The sequence below is a fragment of the Lethenteron reissneri genome, chromosome 69 (assembly GCF_015708825.2).
Source record: "Lethenteron reissneri isolate LAM-NWPU_2019-01 chromosome 69, ASM1570882v1, whole genome shotgun sequence".
Lineage (NCBI taxonomy): Eukaryota > Metazoa > Chordata > Hyperoartia > Petromyzontiformes > Petromyzontidae > Lethenteron > Lethenteron reissneri.
The window spans coordinates 1,373,934-1,400,021 of NC_083847.1; the positions used below are offsets into that span (position 1 = coordinate 1,373,934).

The window sequence follows — 26,088 nt, forward strand, 5'->3', positions numbered from 1 at the left end:
TCCCTGAGCCATGTGAGCGCACAGCCCACAAGGCTAGACAAGCCACAGAGTGTCTCGATCTCCGGGCTGTCAGGTCAAGCCGTCAGCCATTGCATGACGGGACCACACTCTCCGAGCCATGTGAGCACACAGCCCACTAGGCTAGACAAGCCACGGAGTGTCTCGATCTCCGGGCTGTCAGGTCAAGCCGTCAGACACAGCATGACGGGACCACACTCTCCGAGCCATGTGAGCGCACAGCCCACTAGGCTAGACAAGCCACGGAGTGTCTCGATCTCCGGGCTGTCAGGTCAAGCCGTCAGCCATTGCATGACGGGACCACACTCTCCGAGCCATGTGAGCACACAGCCCACTAGGCTAGACATGCCACGGAGTGTTTCAATCTCCGGGCTGTCAGGTCAAGCCGTCAGCCATTGCATGACGGGACCACACTCTCCGAGCCCTGTGAGCGCACAGCCCACTAGGCTAGACATACCACAGAGTGTTTCAATCTCCGGGCTGTCAGGTCAAGCCGTCAGCCATAGCATGACGGGACCACAACGTTCATGTTAGACACGCAACACTCACTGGGCCATCCTGGTCAGGATCTGCGCCCCAAGATAAGTGACCGCCAGCACCACAATTCCAAATCCCTGGCAGCATGTCACCATCGCAATTTAACACCATCACAACACATACAATTTGAATTATGATCCCCCACAGAACTGATCCAATGCCGAACAGGTACGCACAATTTGTGACGATCCCGAATATTCAATGGTCACAACAATACACCTCACATCCCGTATCCGTACACATCATCTTCGAGACTCGCATTGCAGCATGCAGCTGTACCAACCGAGTGGAGAGAGCAACGCAATTTGACGGCAATTAACGGAAACGCACCCCCGATCCATGTAGAACACAAGGAGCATTCCCGCACAAAAGACATCATCTGTGCAACAACGGACAGGAACCAACTAGTGAGTTTGAAACAAACCGAACCTGTCATTTCAAAATCCCCTTCAACATTAACCATGGGACTCAGGGCATTCGAATTTTGAGAGCAAAAAAACTAGACACAAACCCCAAGAATCGCCGAATTGATTAATACAGTATATGCAGTATACGAAGTTCGTACAGTCAATCATTTGGCGCAATGCTCCATCCAGTCCCCACATGGCTACACACACAATCAATACTCCAGACAATCCGTACATAGTAAATAATCACAAGCAAGTACCCAACATTCCATACACTGTTAAAAATACCAAGCAAAGCTCCATACGGTCTGTACATTGGCAACAATGACGATCAAAGTTTCTGACAGTTACAAGTGACAATCACGAGCGAACTCCATACAGTATAGACAATAACAATGGCGATTTCGCAACACAACGATGTAACAACACGAGTCGTTAACACGGCAACATAGAGGATATCAACGGAGCTCGGGACACCAACAACGAATTAATCATTAACTACACCCAGAAGATACCGATCTCGACGCCGTAATTAACAACAAACACTGTTACAAGCAGAACCCGCATGGTCGCCGCGTCAATTTCTCACGCACACAACCGGACGAACACGCTCCGCAACCCAGCGAGTAAAAAAAAAACACACGCGATCGCAACCCGGCACACGCAAGATGGGTGAAGATTATTATTATTTTTCTTGGGGCCGGGTGCTTGTCATGTCACGACTCGCCTGGCAAACTGTGCATAGCGGAGGGCGGCAAGGTGGAGCACTGGGACGGCCCGAAGAATCTTTCATGGTGAACACGGCCTGCTCTTGCGAACCCATCCACCTCTCGCGCTCGAGCAGAAGGCTGGAACTCCCCCTCTGCAGGCGTTGATGTCGGCGGGAGCGGCATTTCGGCAGCAGGAGCGGCGTTTTGGCGGGAACAGCGCACCGACCCGCCGCCGAAATGGCAGGAACGGCGTTTTGGCGGGAACAGCGCCCCGACCAGCCGCCGAAATGGCGGGAACGGCGTTTTGGCGGGAACAGCGCCCCGACCAGCCGCCGAAATGGCGGGAACGGCGTTTTGGCGGGAACAGCGCCCCGACCAGCCGCCGAAATGGCGGGAACGGCGTTTTGGTGGGAACAGCGCCCTGACCAGCCGCCAAAATGGCGGGAACGGCGTTTTGGCGGGAACAGCGCCCCGACCAGCCGCCGAAATGGCGGGCCCACCGGGTGGCCCGCATGCCCGGGCCTCCCCCGCCAGCCCCTCAGCGACAATGGTGTCCTCTCTCCGCGGCTCCGTCGCTCGGTTCCCGATGACGGCGAAGCAGCAGTGCGATGCAAGTCCCGCCGCTCCGCGTGCAGCGCCATCTCTCTCTCTCTCTGTCACCGGGGCTGCCATCCCCGGGGCTGTCCGAAGGACGGTCGTCACACCATCCCCGTCGTACGAAGACGTCCAGATGAGTTTTGTATTTGTTTTTCGTGTGCCCATTTTACTTCCCTAGGATAACACCTAGCAATATTTATTTTTCCACAACTTCTGACGCCAAATGTAGTCGGTTCGAATTAGGTGCACACACACGCAGCTTGGAGGCAACACTATTTATTAAACGGTAAATAATATAACACTGTACATGAGGTGGTGACCACCTTCCTCAACTCACTAACACTCTGGAACGCGACACAGACTGGACCAGGCAGGCAACGGCCTGCCTGGCCCAGGACGACGACTCGGGACTTGACGACCGATGGTGTCTTCACTCTTCGGAGTACAGTACAACAGCCTCGCTCTCCGTTCACACCACGCTTATATCTGCTTTGGCGTGGCCGGCTCCGCCCAGGCGTGGCTGGCTCCCTCCAGGCCACGCCTCCCTTCCCAGGACACGCCTCACTTCCCCCACCTCTGGGAAGGTCCGGATCTCTCCACCACGTGACCCCCCAGGCACCCCCTTGGGGCCCATAGCCCTCGTACGGGCCGACACAGTAGTGACCGTTCTATGTCACTACACATACCCCGAGACAACAAGAGAGCCAAAAGTACATTTTTATTTCGTTATTTTAGCTATATTTTATTTAATAGATTTTTTTAATCACAATAGACAACAGGGAAAAATGTGAAATGGTCTTCGACCCCCGGGAACAGGTTTGTAGATTTTCTGAGCATTGCTGTGAGGTCTTTGAGGAGGGGAAATCCCTCAGTGTGGAAAACATCATGGGGAAAATATGGATGACCCTGCTGAGGCTGTTGTGCCTCATATATTGGAAGAAGTAGTCATCTTGATTTGATGCTTTCATGACTGCAGGAATTCATACTGTTTGGTTTTTTCGGAAAAATCACAAGCAATCGTCATCAGGTGTTCATCTGATGACGATTGCTTGTGTTGCGATCGAAACGTCGTGATTTATTTTGTTTTATTTCCACCTAGGTGACTTTACCGAAATAACCAAAGAGAATTGAAGAAGTCATCTCCTGTGAGTGGCTGGCTAAGGTGCTATTTGTTGAGAAAGTACAGAAGGTGATCCAAAATCTGAGAACTGGAAAGCACCGGGCAGAGATGATCTCCCAAGTGAAATGCTGAGGGATGGTGGCATTTGTGAGTAAACTGACCTACATGACATCATAATAACAGTCTGGACCAGCAGACGGGTTCTGCAGGATTGGAAGGATGCCCAACAGGGGCATTTCCCTCCTCAGTGTTGCAGGAAAGGTCCTGGCAAGAATTCATCAACATCCCCTAACCAGGATTGCTGAGGTGAGGCTTTTGGAGCCTAATGTGGTTTCAGAAAAGGGCGGTCCTGCACAAATGCCATATTTTCTGTCCGTCTGCTACAACAGAGATGTAGGGAATTCCAACAAAACCACATCTTTCCTTAATTAACCTGGTCAAGGCCTATGATACTATCAGTAGGCCTGGGCTTTGGGTTGTTCTTCTGTGCTTTTGAAGTCCGTGACTCTCTGCTCACAATTATTAAGGACCTTCATGATTGTGGGCAGGCCCTGGTAAAACTACGTGGCCAGGAGTCGGAACCTTTCGCTGATCACCTTGGGGTATGACAGGAATGTCCTCGGGCTCCCACATTATTTAACATCTATTTCTCCCACGTAGCTCGTGATGCCAACGATGGCCGGACCGGAGGAATTTCTATCTGGTACAGACACATTGGGAGGCTGATCGATGCCCAGGTGAGGTCAAAGGATGGATGCCTATTGGTCAACCATGTTACGTATGCCGATGATCTGGTGAACCTGGAGCATGCCACGAAGACGTGGTGCCTTACAATCAGCCCCACCAAAACTAGGCACCGGCCCTGGGTATTTTGTGCCATTGGACAATCCACCCCCACAACTCGCAATTGGTGATGGGGCAGTTGTGGAGAGAGTGGAGAGTTTCCCATACCTGGGCAGTGTGCACATAACCAGCTTCGGATTGACAGCAGATGTCTGACTCTGAATCAGTCGAGCTGCATTATCTTTTCATCAGTTATGTAATGCTTTGTGGAAGCTACCTGGTCTGTTGCTCCACATGAAGCTTCCGGTCGGCTCGGCCACAGTTATGTCCTCCCTTCTTTACGCTTGCGAAACGTGATCCCCCCCCTAACTAAACATCTTGCCCGGTTAGAAACATTAGGCTGATCTGCCTATAATCCATCCTGGGTTCAACCAGGGTGGATTGTGAGAGGAGCTCACAAAAAACCTTTAAAGATCTGGAAAAATTCCCATCGGTGAGCTTTTTTGGCAGGCAACGCTGCGTTGGCTGGGTCATGTCGCCCCCATGCCCAGCCACCGAACGCCTAAACAGCTTTAATTCGACCGGATAGAGGGGGCTATACGGTGTGGCAAGGGTAAAAAAAGAAATCGAGTGATGTGGTACAAAAGGATGCGGAGCTGAGTGGACTTGCTGATAGCTGGTACCAGCGGTGTCAAGATTTGGCCTCTAAGGAGGCTTGTTAAGAACGCTATTTGGCAGTTGTAGGCAGTCGTACTCCAGCAACAAAGGAGGGCAGAGGAGCGACGCTCACAACAACACGCGGAGCGCCGGGTGGCTCTTAAACAAGAGTATGCACAGGTGGTGCATCAGCTAGTCATCTCAATCGACCCATGGCACCTACTGGGTCTGCCCCGGGACCTCCTGCGAGCGGGAGTTCGAAACTTCACGTGGACTCAACGTGCACATAGCCTGGCGCAATCGCGGTGGTGACGTCACTGCCATTTAGTGGTGGATGGCGGTTGTTGTTGTTGTTGTTGTGTGGGGGAGCGGTAGCGTAGCGGTTAGCGCTACGCTGTGCAGCGAACCCAGTGACCCGAATTCGAATCACGGCCAACATCGGTGATTTCGATTATCTAAACTGGCCCTGGGCCTCCGCTAGGTCGACTCAGTCTCAAATGAGTACCTGGTGTGGGACGTAAAATCATCACTGCTGGGGAGACAAAGGTGACCGGGCGTGGTGCTGACCACCCACCCCCTCGTGTGCCATGCCGGCTTTCATAGGTGCTCGCTAACAGCGCTTGCCCCAACAGTCTGTTACAGGCTACATGGGGGATCTTTGTTGTACGTGTGTGTGTGTCTGTGTGTGTGCAGATCAGATCCGTTCAATGAAGACTTGAAGGACAGAACTACAAACACACCCACACACTCACCCACACACTCACGCACACACTCACCCACACACCCACACACTCACCAATACACTCACTCACCTACTCACTCACCCACTCACTCACCCACTCACTCACCCACTCACCCACTCACTCACCCAACCACTCACTCACGGGGGCAGTCACGTGCGGTAAGGCGAGGCAGGGGAGGCAAATAGCTTTACTTTAAGTAAAAAAGAGAATGAAATGGAATAGGAAGATTTCCCCACTAATCTGTGTTATAAATATAATTTCTGTATGAATCCAATAATTTTCATAGTCAAAATCGCCAAATTTGCCGAGCTCCACTGCAAATACAGGGAGAGACGAGAGGTGAGGCAGTGACGAGCTCAGCCTGCTCTCTGATTGCGCAACCCCTCAGAAACTGGATGGAACGCGGGCAATAAGCACGTGCCTGTTACTATCTCAGTATGTCACCAAGGTAATGTTTATAGACCCCTTCATTTCATGTCCTCGCCTTCCATAATCCAGGTAACTTATTTCACGTATGTGTATAAAGATATCTAGTCTCGCATGTCTCGTGATGAAACTGCAATCAAAAAGCACCAGGGGAGGCAGCTTTCACATTTGCCTCACTGAGGGGGGCGTGTCAGAAAAGCCCGCCTCAGTGAGAACACGCCCCCTCAGTGACGACACGCCCCCTCAGTGACGACACACCCTCAGTGAGGACACGCCCCCTCAGTGAGGACACGCCCCCTCAGTGAAGACACGCCCCCTCAGTGAAGACACGCCCCCTCAGTGAAGACACGCCCCCCTCACAGGCTTTGATACGAGCCAGTGCCTCCCCAGCCATTGACCTCACCGCACGTCACTGCTAAATATCACCACTAATGGAGACAAAGGCGGTTGGGCGAGGTGCTGCTGGCCACCCACCCCCTCGTGTGCCACAGTGCCGGTTGCCTTCATAGGCGCTGCTACGTCTCGCTACTAACAGCCACTTGCCCCCGGCAGTCTGTTACAGGCTACGCGGGGGATCTTTGTCTTTCTTGTTTGTGCGCGCGCGTGTTGACTGTGACGTCACACGTGGGAGGTCTGGGCCAAGTTGGAAATGGAGGAGCACGTGACCCGAGTAACGTTTAAAAGGGGAGACGGGGGAGAGGATTCCAGTGACTCGGTGACCAACGCTGAGCACCGACAACCTGCGGTTAGCAGGACGCTCAGCTGCTACGTACGGTGGAGCGAAAGAAAATTCAACTTACCGTACGTATAAAGACTCACACAGAGACCCATAGACTCATCACACCAGACCCATAGACTCACACAGAGACCCATAGCCTCACACAGAGATCCATAGCCTCACACAGAAACCCATAGATTCCTCACACATAGACCCATATATTACTCACAGGAACCCATAGACTCACAAAAAGACCCATAGCCTCACATAGAGATGAGTCCACTCACACATAGACCCAAACACACACACATAAATCAACAGACTCACACTGGGACCCGTAGACTCACACAAACCCATAGATGTACACAGAGATCCATAGCATCACACAGAAACTCATAGACTCACACGGAGACCCATAGACTCATTACACATACACCCACAGACTCACACGTAGATCCACAGACTCACACTGGGACCCGTAGACTCACACAGACCCATAGATGTACACAGAGATCCATAGCCTCACAAAGAAACCCAAAGACTCACACAGACCCATAGAGGCACACAAAAATTAAAAGACACACAGAGACCCGTAGACTCACATGAAGACGAGTTGACTCACACATAGACCCGCAGACTCACGCAAAGGCCATATACTCCTCACACAGAGACACATAGACTCACAAAATGACCATAGACTCACAAAGGGACCCGTATAATCATATAGACCAACAAACTCATACATAGATCCACAAACTCACACAGGGACTCGTACACTTACACAAAGATCCATAGCCTCACACAGAGATCCATAGACTCATACAAAGATCCATAGCCTCACACAGAAACCCGTAGATTCCTCACATAGAGACCCATATTACTCACAGAGACCCACAGACTCACAATAAGACCCATAAACTCACAAAGAGACCCGTGAACTCACATTGAGACGAGTAGACTCACACAAGGACCCACTGCCTCGCACAGAGACGAGGCGACTTACACATAGACCCGCATTTGTGATGGGCAGGGCGCTTGTGAAAAAAGAGCTACTATATAGCAGCTCATTAATACCTTACTTGGTAAAATAAAATAATAATTCGTGTTTAAATCCATCCTGTGTACCAGGCGAGCTAGTTAACATCTCGCCACTGCTGTCCCCAGATGTCCATCTCGGCCCTGCCGCTGCTGCTGCTGGGGGTGGTGGTGGTGGGAGCCCAGCAGGAGAAGACCATCTGCGCGGGCATCAACGGGATCCCCGGTCAGCCCGGAGCCCCGGGGCAGCACGGGACCCCTGGGGCCCCCGGGAGGGACGGCAGAGACGGTGAGGGGTCGGGTCCCAGAGAATCCCCCACGGTGCGCTGGTGGTGCGACGCGATCACTCACTCGCTCACTCGTTCACTCACTCGTTCACTTGCTCACTCATTTGTTCACTCGTTCACTCACTCACTCATTCACTAACTAATTCACTCACTCATTCACTCACTCAATCGTTCACTCGCCATGTCATGCACTCGATCGTTCACTCACTCATTATCGTAGGAGAGTGTCTCGTGTGGAGTAGAGTGAGATGAGAGGGCAGAGGCAGGAGAGTGCGTGGAGGGGATATGAGTGAGATGAGAGGGGAGAGGTAGGAGAGTGCGTGGAGGGGAGTGAGATGGGTGGGGAGAGGCAAGGAGAGTGCGTGTTGGGAGTTGAGTGAGATGAGAGGGGAGAGGTAGGAGAGTGAGTGGAGGGACGTTGACTGAGATGAGAGTGGAGAGGGATGAGAGTGAGTGGAGGGGAGTAGAGTGAGATGACAGGGCAGAGGCAGGGGAGTGCGTGGAGGGGAGTAGAGTGAGATGAGAGTGGAGAGGCAGGAGAGTGAGTGGAAGCGAGTGGTGTGAATTGAGAGTGGCTTGAGTAGCGGACGAGCCATGCTTTGTTCTTCTCGCAGGCGTTACCGGAGCACCCGGAGCCAAGGGAGACCTCGGGGCTCGAGGCTTGACTGGAGACCCAGGTGGGACTGTGACACTGACTCGTGTGCTCCTAGCAGCTGATTCTATGTATTTATTTTATTACCAAGTAATCCTCACTGAACTATGCGTAGTGGCGTAACGTTCGCAGGGTTTGCAAACAGCAGTTGCATTCATGTACGGGGTTGCAAACAGTGAGGTCAGCTCAGGACGAGCAGGTGCAGGCGGGTGGCCTGGGAGACAGCAGACAGAGAGACGCCAACAATTAGGGAACGAGGCAGTGATTGGCTGGCTGCAAATGCAAACGCGGGGTAGGTGTCAAGGAGGCGAGAGATAGTGAAGATGAGGGTGAGAACACGTGCAAGAGGCGTCCGGAAGACGCTGGCTTAATGAGGGCCACCTGAGGGCACATAATTAGGAGGGAGATATAAGAGGAACTTGTGAAGCAAGTTGGTTGGAGATGAAGCAGTTGGTTGGAGATGAAGCAGTGAACAGTATTCAAGAGAAGTACGGTACCTTGCCCTCCACACCTCGTCCTCCCCAGAGATGATGGCTGATCCCCCGCTGGGGGAAAGGGCGAGACACGCTATCAGTGGAAAGACTAGCGGAAAATCTTTAGTTTGAGTGTGATAGGCTTTAGTGGTGAGAAGCTAGCAGAGTGTACAGAGAGAGTCCGTGACAGCCTAGGAGAGCGGGGAGTAACAGGCTAGCGGAGGAAGAAAGAAAGAGTTTGCGACATGAGTACGTGGTGTTGAACGTGAGGAGCATCCGTGTGAGACGCTGTGAATAAAGTAACTCAGGAGAAAAATACGAAGTTTTCCGCGTTAATAAACACCACGCGACATATGTAACTCTTGTTCAGAAGCGACCTGGCCACACGTAATGATAGCTCGACGAAGTGGACTTATCATCACGTGGACATAAATTCAGATAAATACATGTAAACATGTGGAGGGTGGAAAATCGGAGGACCCAGTGAAAAATCCACACAACAACGGGGAGAGACGCATGCAAACTCCAAATAAACAGCTGGCGTCAGGAATGCGATCGAGCGCACGACCTCCTGTAAACCAGGCTGCATGTGCCACGAAGCGATGTATCACCTCTCCTATACTTTTTTACGTGAAGTTAAAAGACACCAATTGTGCAGGTTTGGCTCACCGTCATCAACATGGGTGCAGAATTGCCCCATCTCTCGGTTTGAGAGTGGGGATAAATATACAAAAATCCCCCGTATAGCCTTATCAGACTGTTGTGGCAAGTGCTGTTAGTGAGCACCGATGAAGGCCGGCATGCCTTTGTCTCCCAAGTGGCGTTGTGCACACATTGCACCAGGTAATCATTTGAGGCTGAGTCGACCTAGGGAAGGAGTCCCAGGACTGGTTCAGATATTCGTCGCTTGTGTTGACCATGAGCGGGAATCGCACTCAGGTCTCTGCTGGGTTCATAGTGCTAACCGCTACACTACTGTGGGTTAACACACGCACATGCACACGCCGTGCGTTTGGACCGTGTTGTCCGACTAGGTCTGCCAGGAAAGCTGGGCCCTCTTGGCCAACCAGGGCTCGCGGGGACTCCGGGAGTCGCAGGTGAGCAGGGCGAAAGAGGCGAGAAAGGCGAGCGGGGAGAGAGCGGCGTGGGGCCCAGGTCGGCCTTCTCTGCGAAGGTCGACACTTACACGCCGGCGGCCGGCTCCCCCGTGACGTTCAACGTCATCATCACCAACCCGCAGGGCCACTACAACCCCGGCACAGGGAAGTTCACCTGCGCCCATCCAGGCGTCTACTATTTCACGCTGTACGCGCACCCCGGTGAAAAGTACATTGTGGTTATGATCATGAAAAACGGGAACATCATCTCTAAGGTGTGCGGTGAGAAATTCAACGCAATAAGTGGCAGCGTCGTGCTGAGTCTCAAAGCCGAGGACGAGGTTTGGCTGGAGTTGGAGGCTCCGCACATTAATTTGTTCTTCAACGTGCACAGAGACTCGGTGTTCAGCGGCTATATCCTGTACTCCGAGTGAATCATTTTGTTTCCATCAGCGCATCAGGCAATACAGATTGGGAACACATTAACACACGCATATGCACCCCTGCCCCCGTGTTAAACAAAGCTTTTGGGCAACATCTCAGAAAAATACCCAACAAACATCTGCAAATATACTCAGCTTGCCCAATGCTGTGGTAATGATTGCAAATTTTCGGATGTGAGATGTTCTCACCAGAGGCAAAATAGGCCCGGCACTTCTTCTCAGCCACCTCCCTCCTTGTGAGTCACGGTGTCTAGGGGATTATGAATCGGTTAGACAATGCGCAGAGACATAGCTGCTTGCACCAACTGAAAAAGTCCTGAAACCTCACAAATTTTCCCATCCGGCATCGGCAGTGAAGGGGGAAATATTCCAATTCCAGCTGATAGCTACGAGAGTTGCTCATTTCTAACATGGGAGAGAGAGGACTTCGGATCTATTTTCTCTCCCGTGCAATTCTCTCAATATTTTTCATCGGAAGGAAACGTAAAGAAGGACAATAACTCGATCTGGAATACTGGGAATTTTAACAAGATTTGTAATGCAGTAACTATGCCTTGGTTCGTTATGCACAAGGACGTGAACCAACTGTGGCAGATAATAATTTTCTTGACAACCAAGTAAAACCAACTCTTCAAACTCTCGGCGACAGTAATAGCACGCGTCTACAGAACCCTGCAGTTCACCGACTTCACGCAGCGACCCCCGTGTCGACAATGACGGAACACCACAGCGACTTACACAGATAGAGACCACCGCGGGGACCATTCACACCAACCCTGACGCAGGCCTCAACTCCTGGGCGACGAGGCAACGTACCAGAAGCCCAGGGTACGCAAATTCACCGTCGAGGTCGACTACAGCGTCAGGGACCCCCCGCCCCAGGACTCAACGGGAGAGCCGTACTCCCAACATGTTACGCAGAATCAACCTCGGTCTTGCATTGCACTCACAACAGCGCTCTTAAGGGATCTATGTAGCAGCAGTTGGGAGCTGGACCGGCACTGCCTGAATCTCTGTGGCATTCAGGAGGTCCGGTGGACCGGCTCTGGCTCCTGCCACCATGAGGGGGGGATGGTCCTCTACTCGGGGCAGGAGACTGCCAAACAAAATGGTGTGGCTCTACTTATGAACAAAATAATGAAGGGGGCGTGGGGCCGTGTCGGTGAGGTGTGGGAAGCTATAAGCCACAGGCTACTTTGTGCTCGCCTTCCCATCAACCAGAGGCAAGGAGTGGTGGTGGTTATTTATGCCCCCACCGAAGACGAACATCCGTGGAGGGATGCAGGCAAGGCCGATGAGTCAGATGCCTTCTATGACCTCCTGTCACAGGTGCTGGCTAAAGTGGCCCCTCGGGATAGAGTCATCTTATTGGGTGACTTCAATGCCTGATGCAGGAACCTGGTCTGGATTTATTGGAAGGCATGGGCCAAATCAGCTCAATAACAACGGCAGGAGGCTGCTAAGCCCACGGGCTTGTAATTACCAACACGCTGTTCCGGCATCGGCGCATCCACACAACATTATGGATGCATGCCTGGTCCAAGCAAGAACATCTGCTGGACTACATAGTGATGGAACAGCGGATGCGAGCCCATGTTCTTGACACCAGGACCTACCGTGGAACTGATCTGCCATCTGACCATCGACTTGTCATCTGTAAGATGCACCTGCCATTCTTCCACTCCGGTGATGGGTGTACACACAGGACACCGATTCCAACTTAAGGTGGCCTGGTCTCATCTAGCTGATGGAAGTTGCCAGCGAGAATTTCATCATCGCTTGCGGCAGGGGTTGGCATCGTCCTCCACTCTTGGTTGACAGAGGAGGTGTTCAGGATGGTTGAGAAAAAGCGACAGGCCCACCCTAATCGTGATCCAATCTCCGACCCCCAGGAACAGGTTTGCAGATTTGCTGAGCATTTCTGTGAGGTCCTGGGGGAGGGCAAATCCCTCGACATGGAAAACATCATGGGACAAAGTGGGGATGACCCTGCTGAGGCTGCGGTGCCTAAAATATTGGAAGAGGTCACCCCTTGTGAGTGGCTGGCTGAGGTACCATCTGTTGACGAAGTACTGAAGGCGGTCCAGAGTCTGAGACCAGAAAAGGCACCGGGCAGAGATGATCTCCCAAGCAAAATGCTGAGGGTGTGTGGCGTTTGTGCGCAGACTGCCCTATGTGACATCATAACAACAGTCTGGACCGCTGGAAGGGTTATGCAGGATTGGATAGATGCCCTGGTGGTCCCCTTCTTTAAGAAGGCCACACAAACTGTAACAACTACAGGGGCATCTCACTCCTCAGTGTGCCGGGTTAGGTCCTGGCAAGGATTATTCAACATTGCCTTGCTCGGCACGCTGAGGAGAGGCTTGCGGAGCCCCAATGCGGTTTCAGGAGTGGACAGTCCTGCACAGATGCCATATTTGCTGTCCATCTGCTACATCAGCGGAGTAGGGGATTCAAACAAGACCTACATCTCTGCTTTATTGAACTAGTCAAGGCCTATAATAACATCAGTAGGCCTGGGCTCTGGGTTGTTCTTCGTTCTTTCGGAGTCCCTGACCCGCTGCTCACTATCATTAAAGACCTTCATGATGATGAACGGGCCCAGGTAAAACTATGTGGCTGGGAGTCAGAGCCATTCCTTGTACACCTTGGGGTGCGACAAGGATGTTCTCTGGTTCTCACATTATTTAACATCTATTTTGACCACGTAGTTCGTAAAGCCTTCAATAGCTGTACTGGAGGAATTTTCATTTGGTACAGATACAATGGGAGGCTGCCCGGGTGCGGTCAAGGAATGTCTCCCTATTGGTCAACCACATTATGTATGCTGATGATTTGGTAATTGCTGCTCATTCAGAGGAGGAGTTGGAGACACTGCTGCTAGAGCGTGCCACTAAGAGGTGGGGCTTCACCATCAGCCCCACCAAAACTAAGCACCTGCCTGGGTATTTTGTACCATCGGACACTCCACCCCCACAACTCCCAATCGGTGATGGGGTAGTTGTAGAGAGAGTTTCCCATACTTGGACTGTGCTCATTACCGGCACCGGTTTAACAGCAGAGGTCTCACTCCGAATCAGTCGAGTGGCAATATCTTTTAATCGGTTGCGTAACGCTGTGTGGAAGCTACCTGGTCTGTCGCTCCGCACGAAGCTTCAGGTCTTCTCGGCCACGGTCATTCCCTTCCTTCTCTACGCTTGCGAAACGAAGATGAACATCAGTAGAGGAATGCAGGCAAGGCCGATGAATCACATGTCTTTTATGACATCCTGTCACAGGAGCTAGCTAAAGTGGCCCCTCGAGATAGAATCATCTTGTTGGGTGGCTTTGAGTCCCGAGTGGGTCATGATGCTGGCACCTGGTCTGGAGTGACTGGAAGGCATCAGACAGATCAGCTCAAAAACAACGGTTGGAGGCTGCTATATTTGTGTGAAGCCCATGGGCTTGTAATTACCAACACGCTGTTCCAGCATCGGTGCATCCACTCAAAATCATGGATGCATGCCGGGTCCAAGCAAGACCATCTGCTGGACTAAATCATGATCGAAAAGTGGATACGCGCCCATGTCCTTGACAGCAGGCCCTACCGTAAGGCTAATCTGCCCACTGACCATCGGCTTATCATTTCTAAGATACGTATGACATTCTTCCACTCCGGTAGTGGGTATACATCCAGGAACCTATTCGAACAAACATCTGCTTGGTCTCAGCTAGCTAATGAAAGTTGCAAGTGAGAATTCCACGATCACTTGCAGCTGGGGTTTGCATCTTCCACCATTTCTGATGTCGATGGGAAATGGGTGAGTTATTGGACTGTGGCTCATGCAGCTGCAATTACTGCTTTGGGTGCACTGTCCAAATCTCCACAGAAACCCTGGCAGACAGAGAAGGTGTTCAGGCTGGGTGAGCAAAAGCGACATGTCCCCTCTCGCGGTCTACAGCATCCCATGTCAGAGAATGAGGAAGTTTACCGCAGCCTTCTCTCAGAGATTTGGAGAGCCATACGGAGCTGCAAAGATGGGTGTTTGTCACGGGTTGCTGAGGAAATGGAGTCTGCCTCAGTAATACCTGATCACAAATCACTGTTTAACTCCATCAAGAAGTAGCTTTTAGTGCAACACCTATCACCATCATTAGGGGTGTTGTACAAATGCCATTTTCAAAAAATTATATGAAGAGTGATATCGCCTATTTTTATTTTCTATTTTTTACGTAATAGTTATCTTTTTACATATATATGGATTTAGCGCGTTATAAAAAACACAGTAACGGAGGCCTGTGAACTCCTCCATTGAAACAACAAAGGCAAAAGGAGCACCCCCTGCTGCTTCAGCAGCGTCCCGAACACAAGGGAGACAGGCATCGTGGAGTTTACTTACTCACAAGCCTTTGCTTGAAAGTTGTAATGTTTGGATTTACCACCACCGCGTAGGAATATTTTCCAATATATGGTATTAAACGTTAGTTTGATGATAGAATGTACTGTTATATGATGGGGCAGCCCAGGAGCAAAAGGTTTTTATACTGACTATTTGGCATAAATCTTGGCTTAAAGCTTTCGTGACTGCAGGAATTCATATCCATGGGTCTTTCGGTAAAGTCACGAAGATAGGTAAAAAAAAAATTACGTCTCGACCACAACACAAGCGATCGTCATCAGGAGGAGAAAAGAGGGGGAAAGCTGGTAAGGCAGACTGTTTTAAACGTTTAAAAATATTGTAGCCCAAGGGTCATAAACAAAGTGGGCAGGGCTCGTGATGTTAATGTAACTGGACAGTGGCCTCCACTACGAAGGCGTGGAGGTGGCTATGTTAATGTGAGATATTAGCATGTTAATGTGAGAGATTATCATGTTAATGGCAGATCGCAGAGCAGCAATGTCGAGCTCGGCGTGCGAGGTGGCTGTGATAGTGTGGGAAATTTAACCTGACCACCGAGCTCGACGACGCTAACTGACTGGATAGCTGGCTGACTATCCAGCAGAGATGGCGTCGGACGATGACAAGCATGGCAGCAGCGATGGCGACGACGAGGACGACTTCCACGGCGAGACGACCTTGATTCCCACGGACAGCCACCGAACTCCCTCTCTCGCCCCCTTTTATCCTTCCAGCGGGATCTGGCCCCGCCTTGGCAACGCCCCCCTTCTCGAACCTTCTAGCTGGTTCTGGGAGCTCAAAGATGGATCCCTTCCATGACCTTTGGCCCAGTTCTTATTCCTTATATGACCCTTGCCCCAGTTCTTCCCCTTGGGTGGGTACACCCGTAATTGCTACTTCTAGTCGCCAGTCGGCGCTGCTACACTAAACTTGCATGGACAATGTTGTTGGTGTTCTGATGATTATAATTTTTGGATGTTGGCAGAAGTTGAGATTAAAGTTGCTTAGATTAAAAACAGGTTCCTGTGTGCTTCTTTCCTAATCTTGTGCATCATTGTCGTAATAACGAACTGTATCCTGCGGCGAGATCCGAATCCCGATACCTGACACAATTGCACACGTAATTGTTCAAGCGAGAACAATTAATGCTAACGCAAGAAGCGTACAAGTTGAAGCGAGAATCATTGATATTATCACGATTGGTGATACATACCCCCAGACAACAAGAGAGCCAATAGTACATTTTTATTTCGTTATTTTACCTATATTTTATTTAATAGATTTTTTTAATCACAATAGACAACAGGGAAAAAATGTGATATGGTCAACGACCCCCAGGAACAGGTTTGTAGATTTGCTGAGCATTTCTGCAAGGTCTTAGGGGAAGGGAAATCCCTCAGTGTGGAAAACATAATTGGGGAAAATGTGGATGACCTTGCTGAGGCTGTCGTGCCTCATATATTGGAAGAAGTCGTCATCTTGATTTGATGCTTTCGTGACTGCAGGAATCCATACTGTTTGGTTCTTTCGGTAAAATCACCAGCAATCGTCATCAGGTGTTCAGCTGATGACGATTGCTTGTGTTGAGATCAAAACGTCGTGATTTATTTTGTTTTATTTCCACCTACGTGACTTTACCGAAATTACTAAAGAATATAGAAGAATCTTCTTGGTTCTTTCGGTAAAGTCACGTAGAAGGGAAATAATAAAATAATAAAAATAAAACATAATAAAATAAGTCTCACGACGTTTCGGCCACAACGCAAGCAGCCGTCCTCAGGTGAAGAATGAAACACCACCAAGCTTGGAGCGTATATTTAAGCTGGGTTGGAGGGGGAAGAAGAGCGCCTTGACGAAATAATTTGCATATCAAGCGGAATTTAGCATATTTAGAGGAAATGCGTAGGAGGTGGGCGGGAGGGTTTCAAACTCATATTATGCCCATGCATTATGCAGGATTAGCAGCATCAAAGGGAGGGGATGAGGGTAGCATTAACAAAGGGAAGGAATGTTAATAGTATGTAGCTGCAGTTACTAAACAACCATGTAAAAAACGAAAGTATGAACTACATAGTATCATTAGTATACTAAATATACTCTCCAATAAGCTGAGCTACTAACAGTAAGTAATACATTACAATTCTACGTCGCAAAAAATATAATATGCTTCCAGCTAAACTTTTTTCTCTTACATCACACGTGTCTACCCCGTACTATTTACTACCATAGACAAACCCAACATTAAATTACATACTGTATTACTATACACCACTCTATACCTTGGCGTACGTGTTTGAGTTCACTGGCAATGTGTTCCTGGTCGGAGATGCATTGGGCTCTATGGTATAGAGTCTTGATGAGGGAGTTCTTCTGGGATGGATGGTGGTGGAAATCCGGTTTTAGGTAAGCATCCGTATTGGTGGCTTTCCTGTAGACAGAGTGGCTCATTGAACCATCAGGTCTCCTTTTAATTAGGACATCCAAAAAGGGTAGCTTGCCATCTTTTTCGACTTCCATGGTAAATCTGATGGCTGGGTGTATGGAATTGATGTGATCGAGGAATTGGTCTAGAGCAAGCCGGCCATGTGGCCAGATGACAAAAGTGTCATCTACATACCTCTTCCATAAGGTCGGGCGTAGAGTGGCAGTCTGGATGGCGTCAGTCTCAAATTTCTCCATGAAAACTTTGGCTACAACCCCAGACGACCTGCTTGTCAGTTTTGGTGTGGTTTCCTTATTCACCAAAGTTCCTGTACCTGACACCATCGCAATCATTGAAATCTTGGTTCATCAAGGACTGAATACTGGGATACCCCCCCCCCCTGGTGAGACAGTGCTTAACCAATACATACTTCACCTCGAATGGAACTTTCTACAAACAAACTGAGGGCACCCCAATGGGCCCCCCCCTATTTCCGGTTGTAGCCAACGTTTTCTTAAACAAGAGTATGCACAGAAATGGGCACAGGTGGTGCATCAGCCAGTCATCTCAGTTAGACCCATGGCACCTACTGGGTCTGCCCCGACGAGCGGGAGTTCGAAACTTCACGTGGTCTCAAGGTGCACATGGCCTGGCGCAAGCATCGTGGTGACGTCACCGCCACTTAGTGTTGTTGTTGTGTGGGGGAGCGGTAGTGTAGCAGTTAGCGCTATGCTGCGCTGCGAACCCGGTGACCCGAGTTCGAATCACGGCCAACATCGGTGATTTTGATTATCTAAACTGGCCCTGAGCCTCCGCTAGGTCGACTCAGTCTCAAATGAGTACCTGGTGCGGGACGTAAAATCATCACCGCTGGGGAGACAAAAGGGACCAGGTGCTGACCACCCACCCCTTCGTGTGCCATGCCGGCCTTCATAGGTGCTCGCTAACAGCGCTTGCCCCAACAGTCTGTTACAGGCTACATGGGGGATCTTTGTTGTACGTGTGTGTGTGTCTATGTGTGTGCAGATCAGATCCGTTCAATGAAGACTTGAAGGACAGAACTACACACACACCCACACACTCACGCACACACTCATCCACACACTCACACACTCACCTACACACTCACCAATACACTCACTCACCCACTCACTCACTCACCCACTCACCCACTCACTCACTCACCCACTCACTCACCCAACCACTCACTCACCCACTCAGCCAATCACCCACTCACTCACCCACTCACTCACCCACTCACTCACTCACCCACTCACTCACCCACTCAGCCAATCACCCACTCACTCACTTAACCACTCACTCACCCACTCACTCACCCAACCACTCACTCACGGGGGCAGTCACGTGCGGTAAGGCGAGGCAGGGGAGGCAGAGCCTCACCTGTCAAACTACAATGAAAATAGCTTTACTTCAAGTAAAAAAAGAATAATAAAATTGAATAAATTGGAAGATTTCCACACTAATCTGTGTTATGAATATAATTTCTGTATGAATCCAATAATTTTCATAGTCAAAATCGCCAAATTTGCCGAGCTCCGCTGCGAATACAGGGAGAGACGAGAGGTGAGGCAGTGACGAGCTCAGCCTCCCCTCTGATTGCGCAACCCCTCAGAAACTGGATGGAGCGCGGGCAATAAGCGCGTGCCTGTTACTATCTCAGTATGTCACCAAGGTAATGTTTGTAGACCCCTTCAGAACCGCCCCCCTCAGTCAGGACACGCCCCCTCAGTGAAGACACGCCCCCTCACTGAGGACACGCCCCCTCAGTGAGGACACGCCCCCTTCAGTGTGTAAATCTGGCTCTGATACTAGCCAGTGCCTCCCCAGCCATTGACCTCACCGCACGTCACTGCTAAATATCACCACTAAGGGAGACAAAGGCGGTTGGGCGTGGTGCTGCTGGCCACCCACCCCCTCGTGTGCCACAGTGCCGGTTGCCTTCATAGGCGCTGCTACTTCTCGCTACTAACAGCCACTTGACCCCGGCAGTCTGTTACAGGCTACACGGGGAATCTTTGTCTTTCTTGTTTGTGCGCGCGAGTGTTGACTGTGACGTCACACGTGGGAGGTCTGGACCAAGTGGGAAATGGAGGAGCACGTGACCCGAGTAACGTTTAAAAGGGGAGACGGGGGAGAGGATTCCAGTGACTCGGTGACCAACGCTGAGCACCGACAACCTCCGATTAGCAGGACGCTCAGCTGCTACGTACGGTGGAGCGAAAGAAAATTCAACTTACCGTACGTATAAAGACTCACACAGAGATCCATAGACTCATCACACCAGACCCTAAGACTCATCACAAACATACCCATAGACTCACACAGAGACCCATAGCCTCACACAGAGATCCATAGCCTCACACAGAAACCCATAGATTCCTCACACATAGACCCATATATTACTCACAGAGACCCATAGACTCACAAAAAGACCCATAGCCTCAAATAGAGACGAGTCAACTCAACCATAGATCCAAAGACACACACATAGATCAACAGACTCACACTGGGACCCGTAGACTCACACAGACCCATAGATGTACACAGAGATCCATAGCCTCACACAGAAACTCATAGACTCACACGTAGACCCATAGACTCATTACACATACACCCACAGACTCACACGTAGACCCACAGACTCACACTGGGACCCGTAGACTCACACAGACCCATAGATGTACACAGAGATCCATAGCCTCACACAGAAACCTATAGACTCACACATAAACCCAAAGACTCACACAGACCCATAGACGCACACAAAAATTCAAAGACACACACAGAGACCCGTAAACTCACATGAAGACGAGTTGACTCACACATAGACCCGCGGACTCACGCAAAGGCCATATACTCCTCACACAGCGACCCATAGACTCACAAAACGACCATAGACTCACAACGGGACCCGTATAATCATATAGACCAACAAACTCATACATAGATCCACAAACTCACACAGGAACTCGTACACGCACACAAAGATCCATAGCCTCACACAGAGATCCATAGACTCATACAAAGATCTATAGCCTCACACAGAAACCCGTAGATTCCTCACATAGAGACCCATATTACTCACAGAGACCCACAGACTCAAACAGAGACCCACAGACTCACAATGAGACCCATAGACTCACAAAGAGACCCGTGAACTCACATTGAGACGAGTAGACTCACACAAGGACCCACAGCCTCGCAGAGACGAGGCGACTTACACATAGACCCACATTTGTGATGGGCAGGGCGCTTGTGAAAAAATAGCTACTATATAGCAGCTCATTAATACTTTACTTGGTAAAATAAAATAATAATTCGTGTTTAAATCCATCCTGTACACCCGGCGAGCTAGTTAACATCTCCCCACTGCTGTCCCCAGATGTCCATCTCGGCCCTGCCGCTGCTGCTGCTGCTGGGGGTGGTGGTGGTGGGAGCCCAGCAGGAGAGGACCATCTGCGCGGGCATCAACGGGATCCCCGGTCAGCCCGGAGCCCCGGGGCAGCACGGGACCCCTGGGGCCCCCGGGAGGGACGGCAGAGACGGTGAGGGGTCGGGTCCCAGAGACCCCCCCACGGTGCGCTCGTGGTGCGACGCGATCACTCGCTCGCTCACTCGCTCACTCAATTGTTCACTTGCTCACTCATTTGTTCACTCGTTCACTCACTCATTCACTCACTCAATCGTTCACTCGCCATGTCATTCCCTCGATCGTTCACTCTCTCATTCTCGTAGGAGAGTGTCTCGTGTGGAGTGGAGTGAGATGAGATGGGAGAGGCAGGAGAGTGAGTGGAGGGGAGTAGAGTGAGATGAGAGGGGAGAAGCAGGAGAGTGAGTGGAGGGGAATTGCTGAGATGAGAGAGGAGAGGCAAGATAGTGCGTGGAGGGGAGTGGAGTGAGATGAGAGCGAAAAGGCAGGGGAGTGCGTGGAGGGGAATTGAGTGAGATGAGAGGGGAGAGGCAAGAGAGTGAGTGGAAGGGAGTAGAGTGAGTTGAGAGGGAAAAGGCAGGAGGATGAGTGGAGGGGAGAAGAGTGAGATGAGAGGGGAGAGGCAGGAGAGTGCGTGGAGGAGAGTGGAGTGAGATGAGAGGGGAGAGGCAGGAGAGTGCGGGGAGGGGAGTGGAGTGAGATGAGAGGAGAGAGGCAGGAGAGTGCGTGGAGGGGCGTGAGATGAGAGGAGAGAAGTAGGAGAGTGCGTGGAGGGGAGTGGAGTGAGATGAGAGGGGAGAGGCAGGAGAGTGCGTGGAGTGAGATGAGAGGCAGGAGACTGCGTGGAAGGGAGTAGAGTGAGATGAGAGGTGAGAGGCAGGAGAGTGCGTGGAGGGGAGTGGAGTGAGATGAGAGGGGAGAGACAGGAGAGTGCGTGGAGAGGAGTAGAGTGAGATGAGAGGGGAGAGGTAGGAGAGTGAGTGGAGTGAGATGAGAGACAGGAGAGTGCGTGGAAGGGAGTAGAGTGAGATGAGAGGGTAGAGGCAGGAGAGTGCGTGGAGGGGAGTGAAGTGAGATGAGAGGGGAGAGACAAGAGAGTGCGTGGAGGGGAATGGAGTGAGATGAGAGGGGAGAGGCAGGAGAGTGAGTGGAGGGGAGTAGAGTGAGATGAGAGGGGAGAGACAGGTAAGTGCGTGGAGGGGAATGGAGTGAGATGAGAGGGGAGAGGCAGGAGAGTGCGTGGAGGCGAGTGGTGTGAATGGAGAGTGGCTTGTTGAGCGGACGAGCCATGCTTTGTTCTTCTCGCAGGCGTTACCGGAGCACCCGGAGCCAAGGGAGACCTCGGGGCTCGAGGCTTGACTGGGGACCCAGGTGGGACTGTGACACTGACTCGTGTGCTCCTAGCAGCTGATTCTATATATGTATTTTATTACCAAGTAATTCTCACTGAGCTATGCGTAGTGGCGTAACGTGCGCAGGGTTTGCAAACAGCAGTTGCATTCATGTACGGGGTTACAAACAGTGAGGCCAGCTCAGGACGAGCAGGTGCAGGCGGGTGGCCTAGGAGACAGCAGACAGAGAGACGCCATCAATTAGGGAACGAGGCAGTGATTGGCTGGCTGCAAATGCCAACGCGGTGTAGGTGCCAAGGAGGCGAGAGATAGTGGCGATGAGGGTGAGAACACGTGCAAGAGACGCCATCTTAATGAGGGTCATCTGAGAGCACTTAATGAGGAGGGGGATATAAGGGGAACTTCTGAAGCAACGGGGTTGAGTTGGTTGGAGATGAAGCAGTTGGTTGGAGATGAAGCAGTGAACATATTCAAGAGAAGTCCGGGACCTTTCCCTCCACACCTCGTCCTCCCCAGAGGTGATGGCTGATCCCCCGCTGGGGGCACAGGCGAGACACGCTAGCAGTGGAGAGGCTAGCGGAATCTTGAGTCTGAGTGTGATAGGCTATAGCGGGGTGAGAAGCTAGCAGAGTGTACAGAGAGAGAGTCCGTGACAGGCTAGGAGAGCGGGGAGTAACAGGCTAGCGGAGGAAGAAAGAAAGAGTTCGCTACAGGAGTACCTGGTGTTGAATGTGAGGAGCATCCGTGTGGGATGCTGCGTATAAAGTAACACAGGAGAAAAATACGAAGTTTTCCGCGTGAATAAACACCACACGACATATGATACTCTTGTTCAGAAGCGACCTGGCCACATTTAATGATAGCTCGACGAAGTGGACTTATCATCACGTGGACATATATTCAGCTAAATACATGTCTACATGTGGAGGGTAGAAAATCGGAGAACCCAGTGAAAAATCCACACAACAACGGGGAGAGACGCATGCAAACTCCAAATAAACAGCTGGCGTCATGAATGCGATCGAGCGCACGACCTCCTGTAAACCAGGCTGCATGTGCCACGAAGCGATGTATCACTTCTATACTTTTTTACGTGAAGTTAAAAGACACCAATTGTGCAGGTTTGGCTCACCGTCATCAACATGGATGCAGAATTGCCCCATCTCTCGGTTTGAGAGTGGGGATAAATACACAAAAATCCCTCGTATAGCCTTATCAGACTGTTGTGGCAAGTGCTGTTAGTGAGCACCGATGAAGGCCGGCATGCCTTTGTCTCCCAAGTGGCGTTGTGTACACATTGCACCAGGTAATCATTTGAGGCTGAGTCGACCTAGGGAAGGAGTCCCAGGACTGGTTCAGATATTCGTCGCTTGTGTTGACCATGAGCGGGAATCGAACTCGGGTCTCTGCCTGGTTCATAGCGCTAACTGCCACACTACCGTGGGGTGACACACACACATGCGCATGCCGTGCGTTTGGACCGTGTTGTCCGACTAGGTCTGCCAGGAAAGCTGGGCCCTCTTGGCCAACCGGGGCGCGCGGGGACTCCGGGAGTCGGAGGTGAGCAGGGCGAAAGAGGCGAGAAAGGCGAGCAGGGAGAGAGCGGCGTGGGGCCCAGGTCGGCCTTCTCTGCGAAGGTCGGCGCTTACACGCCGGCGGCCGGCTCCCCCGTGAGGTTCAACGTCATCATCACCAACCCGCAGGGCCATTACAACCCCGGCACGGGGAAGTTCACCTGCGGCCACTCAGGCGTCTACTATTTCACGCTGTACGCGCACCCCGGTGAAGAGCACCTCGTGGTTATGATCATGAAAAACGGGAAGGTCATCTCTAAGATATGTGGTATAAAATACACCGCAATAAGTGGCAGTGTCGTGCTGAGTCTCAAAGCTGGCGACGAGGTGTGGCTGGAGATGGAGGCTCCGTACATTCATTTTCACATTGACGCGCACAGAGACGCCGTGTTCAGCGGCTATATTTTGTACTCCGAGTGAATCGTTTTTGTATCCATCGGCGCGTTTGGGAAAACAGATTGGGAACACATTAACACACACGTGCATGTACACCCCCCCCCACCCCACCACCGTGATATACAAAGCTTTTGGGCAACATCTCAGAAAAATACCCGGCAAAAATCTGCAAATATACTCAGCTTGCCCATTGCTGTGGTAATGACTGTAAATTTTTGGATGTGAGATGTTCTCACCAGAGGCAAAATAGGCCCGACTCTTATTCTCAGCCACCTCTCTCCTTGTCAGCCAGGGTGTCTGGGCGAATATGAATCGGTTAGACAATGCAGAGAGACATAGCCGCTTGCACCAACTGAAAAAGTCCTGAAACCTCACCAATTTCACATCCGGCATCGGCAGTGAAGGGGGAAATATTCCAATTCCAGCTGATAGCTGAGAGTTGCTCATTTCTAACATGGGAGAGAGAGGAGAGGGGATACATTTTCTCTCCCGTGCAATTCTCTCAATATTTTGTATCAGACGGCAACAGAAAGAAGGACGATAACTCGATCTGGAATACTGAGAATCTTAACAAGATTTGGAATGTAGTAACTATGCCTTGGTTCGTTACGCACAAGGACGTAAACCAACTGTGGCGGATAACAATTTATTGACAAGCAAGTACAACCAACTCTTCAAAACTATCGGCAACAATAATAACACGTGTCTACAGAACCCTGCAGTTCACCGACTTCACACAGCGACCCCGCGTGTCGACAATGACGGAACACCGCGTCGACTTACACATGTAATAAAGGACTTCCAGGCGATGTCGTTCAACGTGTCCTTTATTGGGTTCTTGCTCACACCCTGCGAAGTCTCCGCTCCGACCCGCACCTGTTCCTCCTCGCGCCTCCGCGCTCCACGCTGTCTCCCACTCGCTCTCTCTCTGCAGCCACACCGCTGCCTGTGTGCTCCCGCACACTCCGCAGCCGCCCTGCTGCTCCCCGTTACTCCGCACCAACAGCATCCACTCCGCTGCCCCGTGCGCTCTCCGCGTACTCTGCAGTCTCCCCGCTGCTCCACGCGCACCGCTGGCCGACGGTGCCGTGCCTCCACTCTCTCACTATCTCCCCACTCCTCGCCAGCACTCCACGTGGCCTCTCCCTTCTTAATTCCGACTTCCCTCCCGATACCCTTCCGGTTCTCCCCTTATATCCTCCCCCTCACGTGACCCTGACTCCGCCCATCCTCACGTGACCCTGACTCCGCCCATACTCACGTGACCCTGTCTTTGCTCGCATTACACACGATAGAGACAACCGCGAGGACCTTTCGCACCAACCCTGACGCACGCCTAAATTCCTGGGTGACGAGGCAACGCACCAGAAGCGCAGGGTATGCAAATTCACCGTCGAGGTCGACTACAGCGTTAGGGACCCCCCAGGACTCAACGGTAGGGCCGTTCTCCCAAAATTCAACGCAGAATCAACCTCGGTCTTGCATTGCACTCACAACAGTGCTCTTAAGGGATCTATGTAGCAGCAGTTGGGAGCTGGACCGGTACCGCCTGAATCTCTGTGGCATTCAGGAGGTCCGGTGGACCGGGTCTGGCTCCTGCCACCATGAGGGGTGGATGGTCCTCTACTCGGGGCAGGAGACTGCCAAACAAAACGGTGTGGCTCTTCTTCGGAACAAAAGAATGAAGGGGGCGTGGGACCGTGTCGGTGAGGTGTGGGAAGCTATAAGCCACAGGCTACTTTGTGCTCGCCTTCCCATCAACCAGAGGCAAGGAGTGGTGGTGGTTATTTATGACCCCACCGAAGACG

The 26,088-nt window shown here is 51.3% G+C and overlaps 1 protein-coding gene across 1 annotated transcript; it reads left to right on the forward strand.

The window, feature by feature from the left end:
• Positions 1-6,720: 6,720 nt before the first annotated feature.
• LOC133360626 (complement C1q and tumor necrosis factor-related protein 9-like) lies at positions 6,721-25,354 on the forward strand. Its single transcript, XM_061579421.1, has 8 exons — positions 6,721-6,799; positions 7,881-8,040; positions 8,653-8,715; positions 10,198-10,690; positions 11,489-11,615; positions 20,914-21,073; positions 22,267-22,329; positions 23,808-25,354. The coding sequence occupies exons 2-8, from the start codon at positions 7,881-7,883 to the stop codon at positions 24,302-24,304; spliced, it is 1,563 nt and encodes a 520-aa protein (XP_061435405.1). The 5' UTR covers positions 6,721-6,799; the 3' UTR covers positions 24,305-25,354.
• The last annotated feature ends 734 nt before the right edge of the window (positions 25,355-26,088 follow it).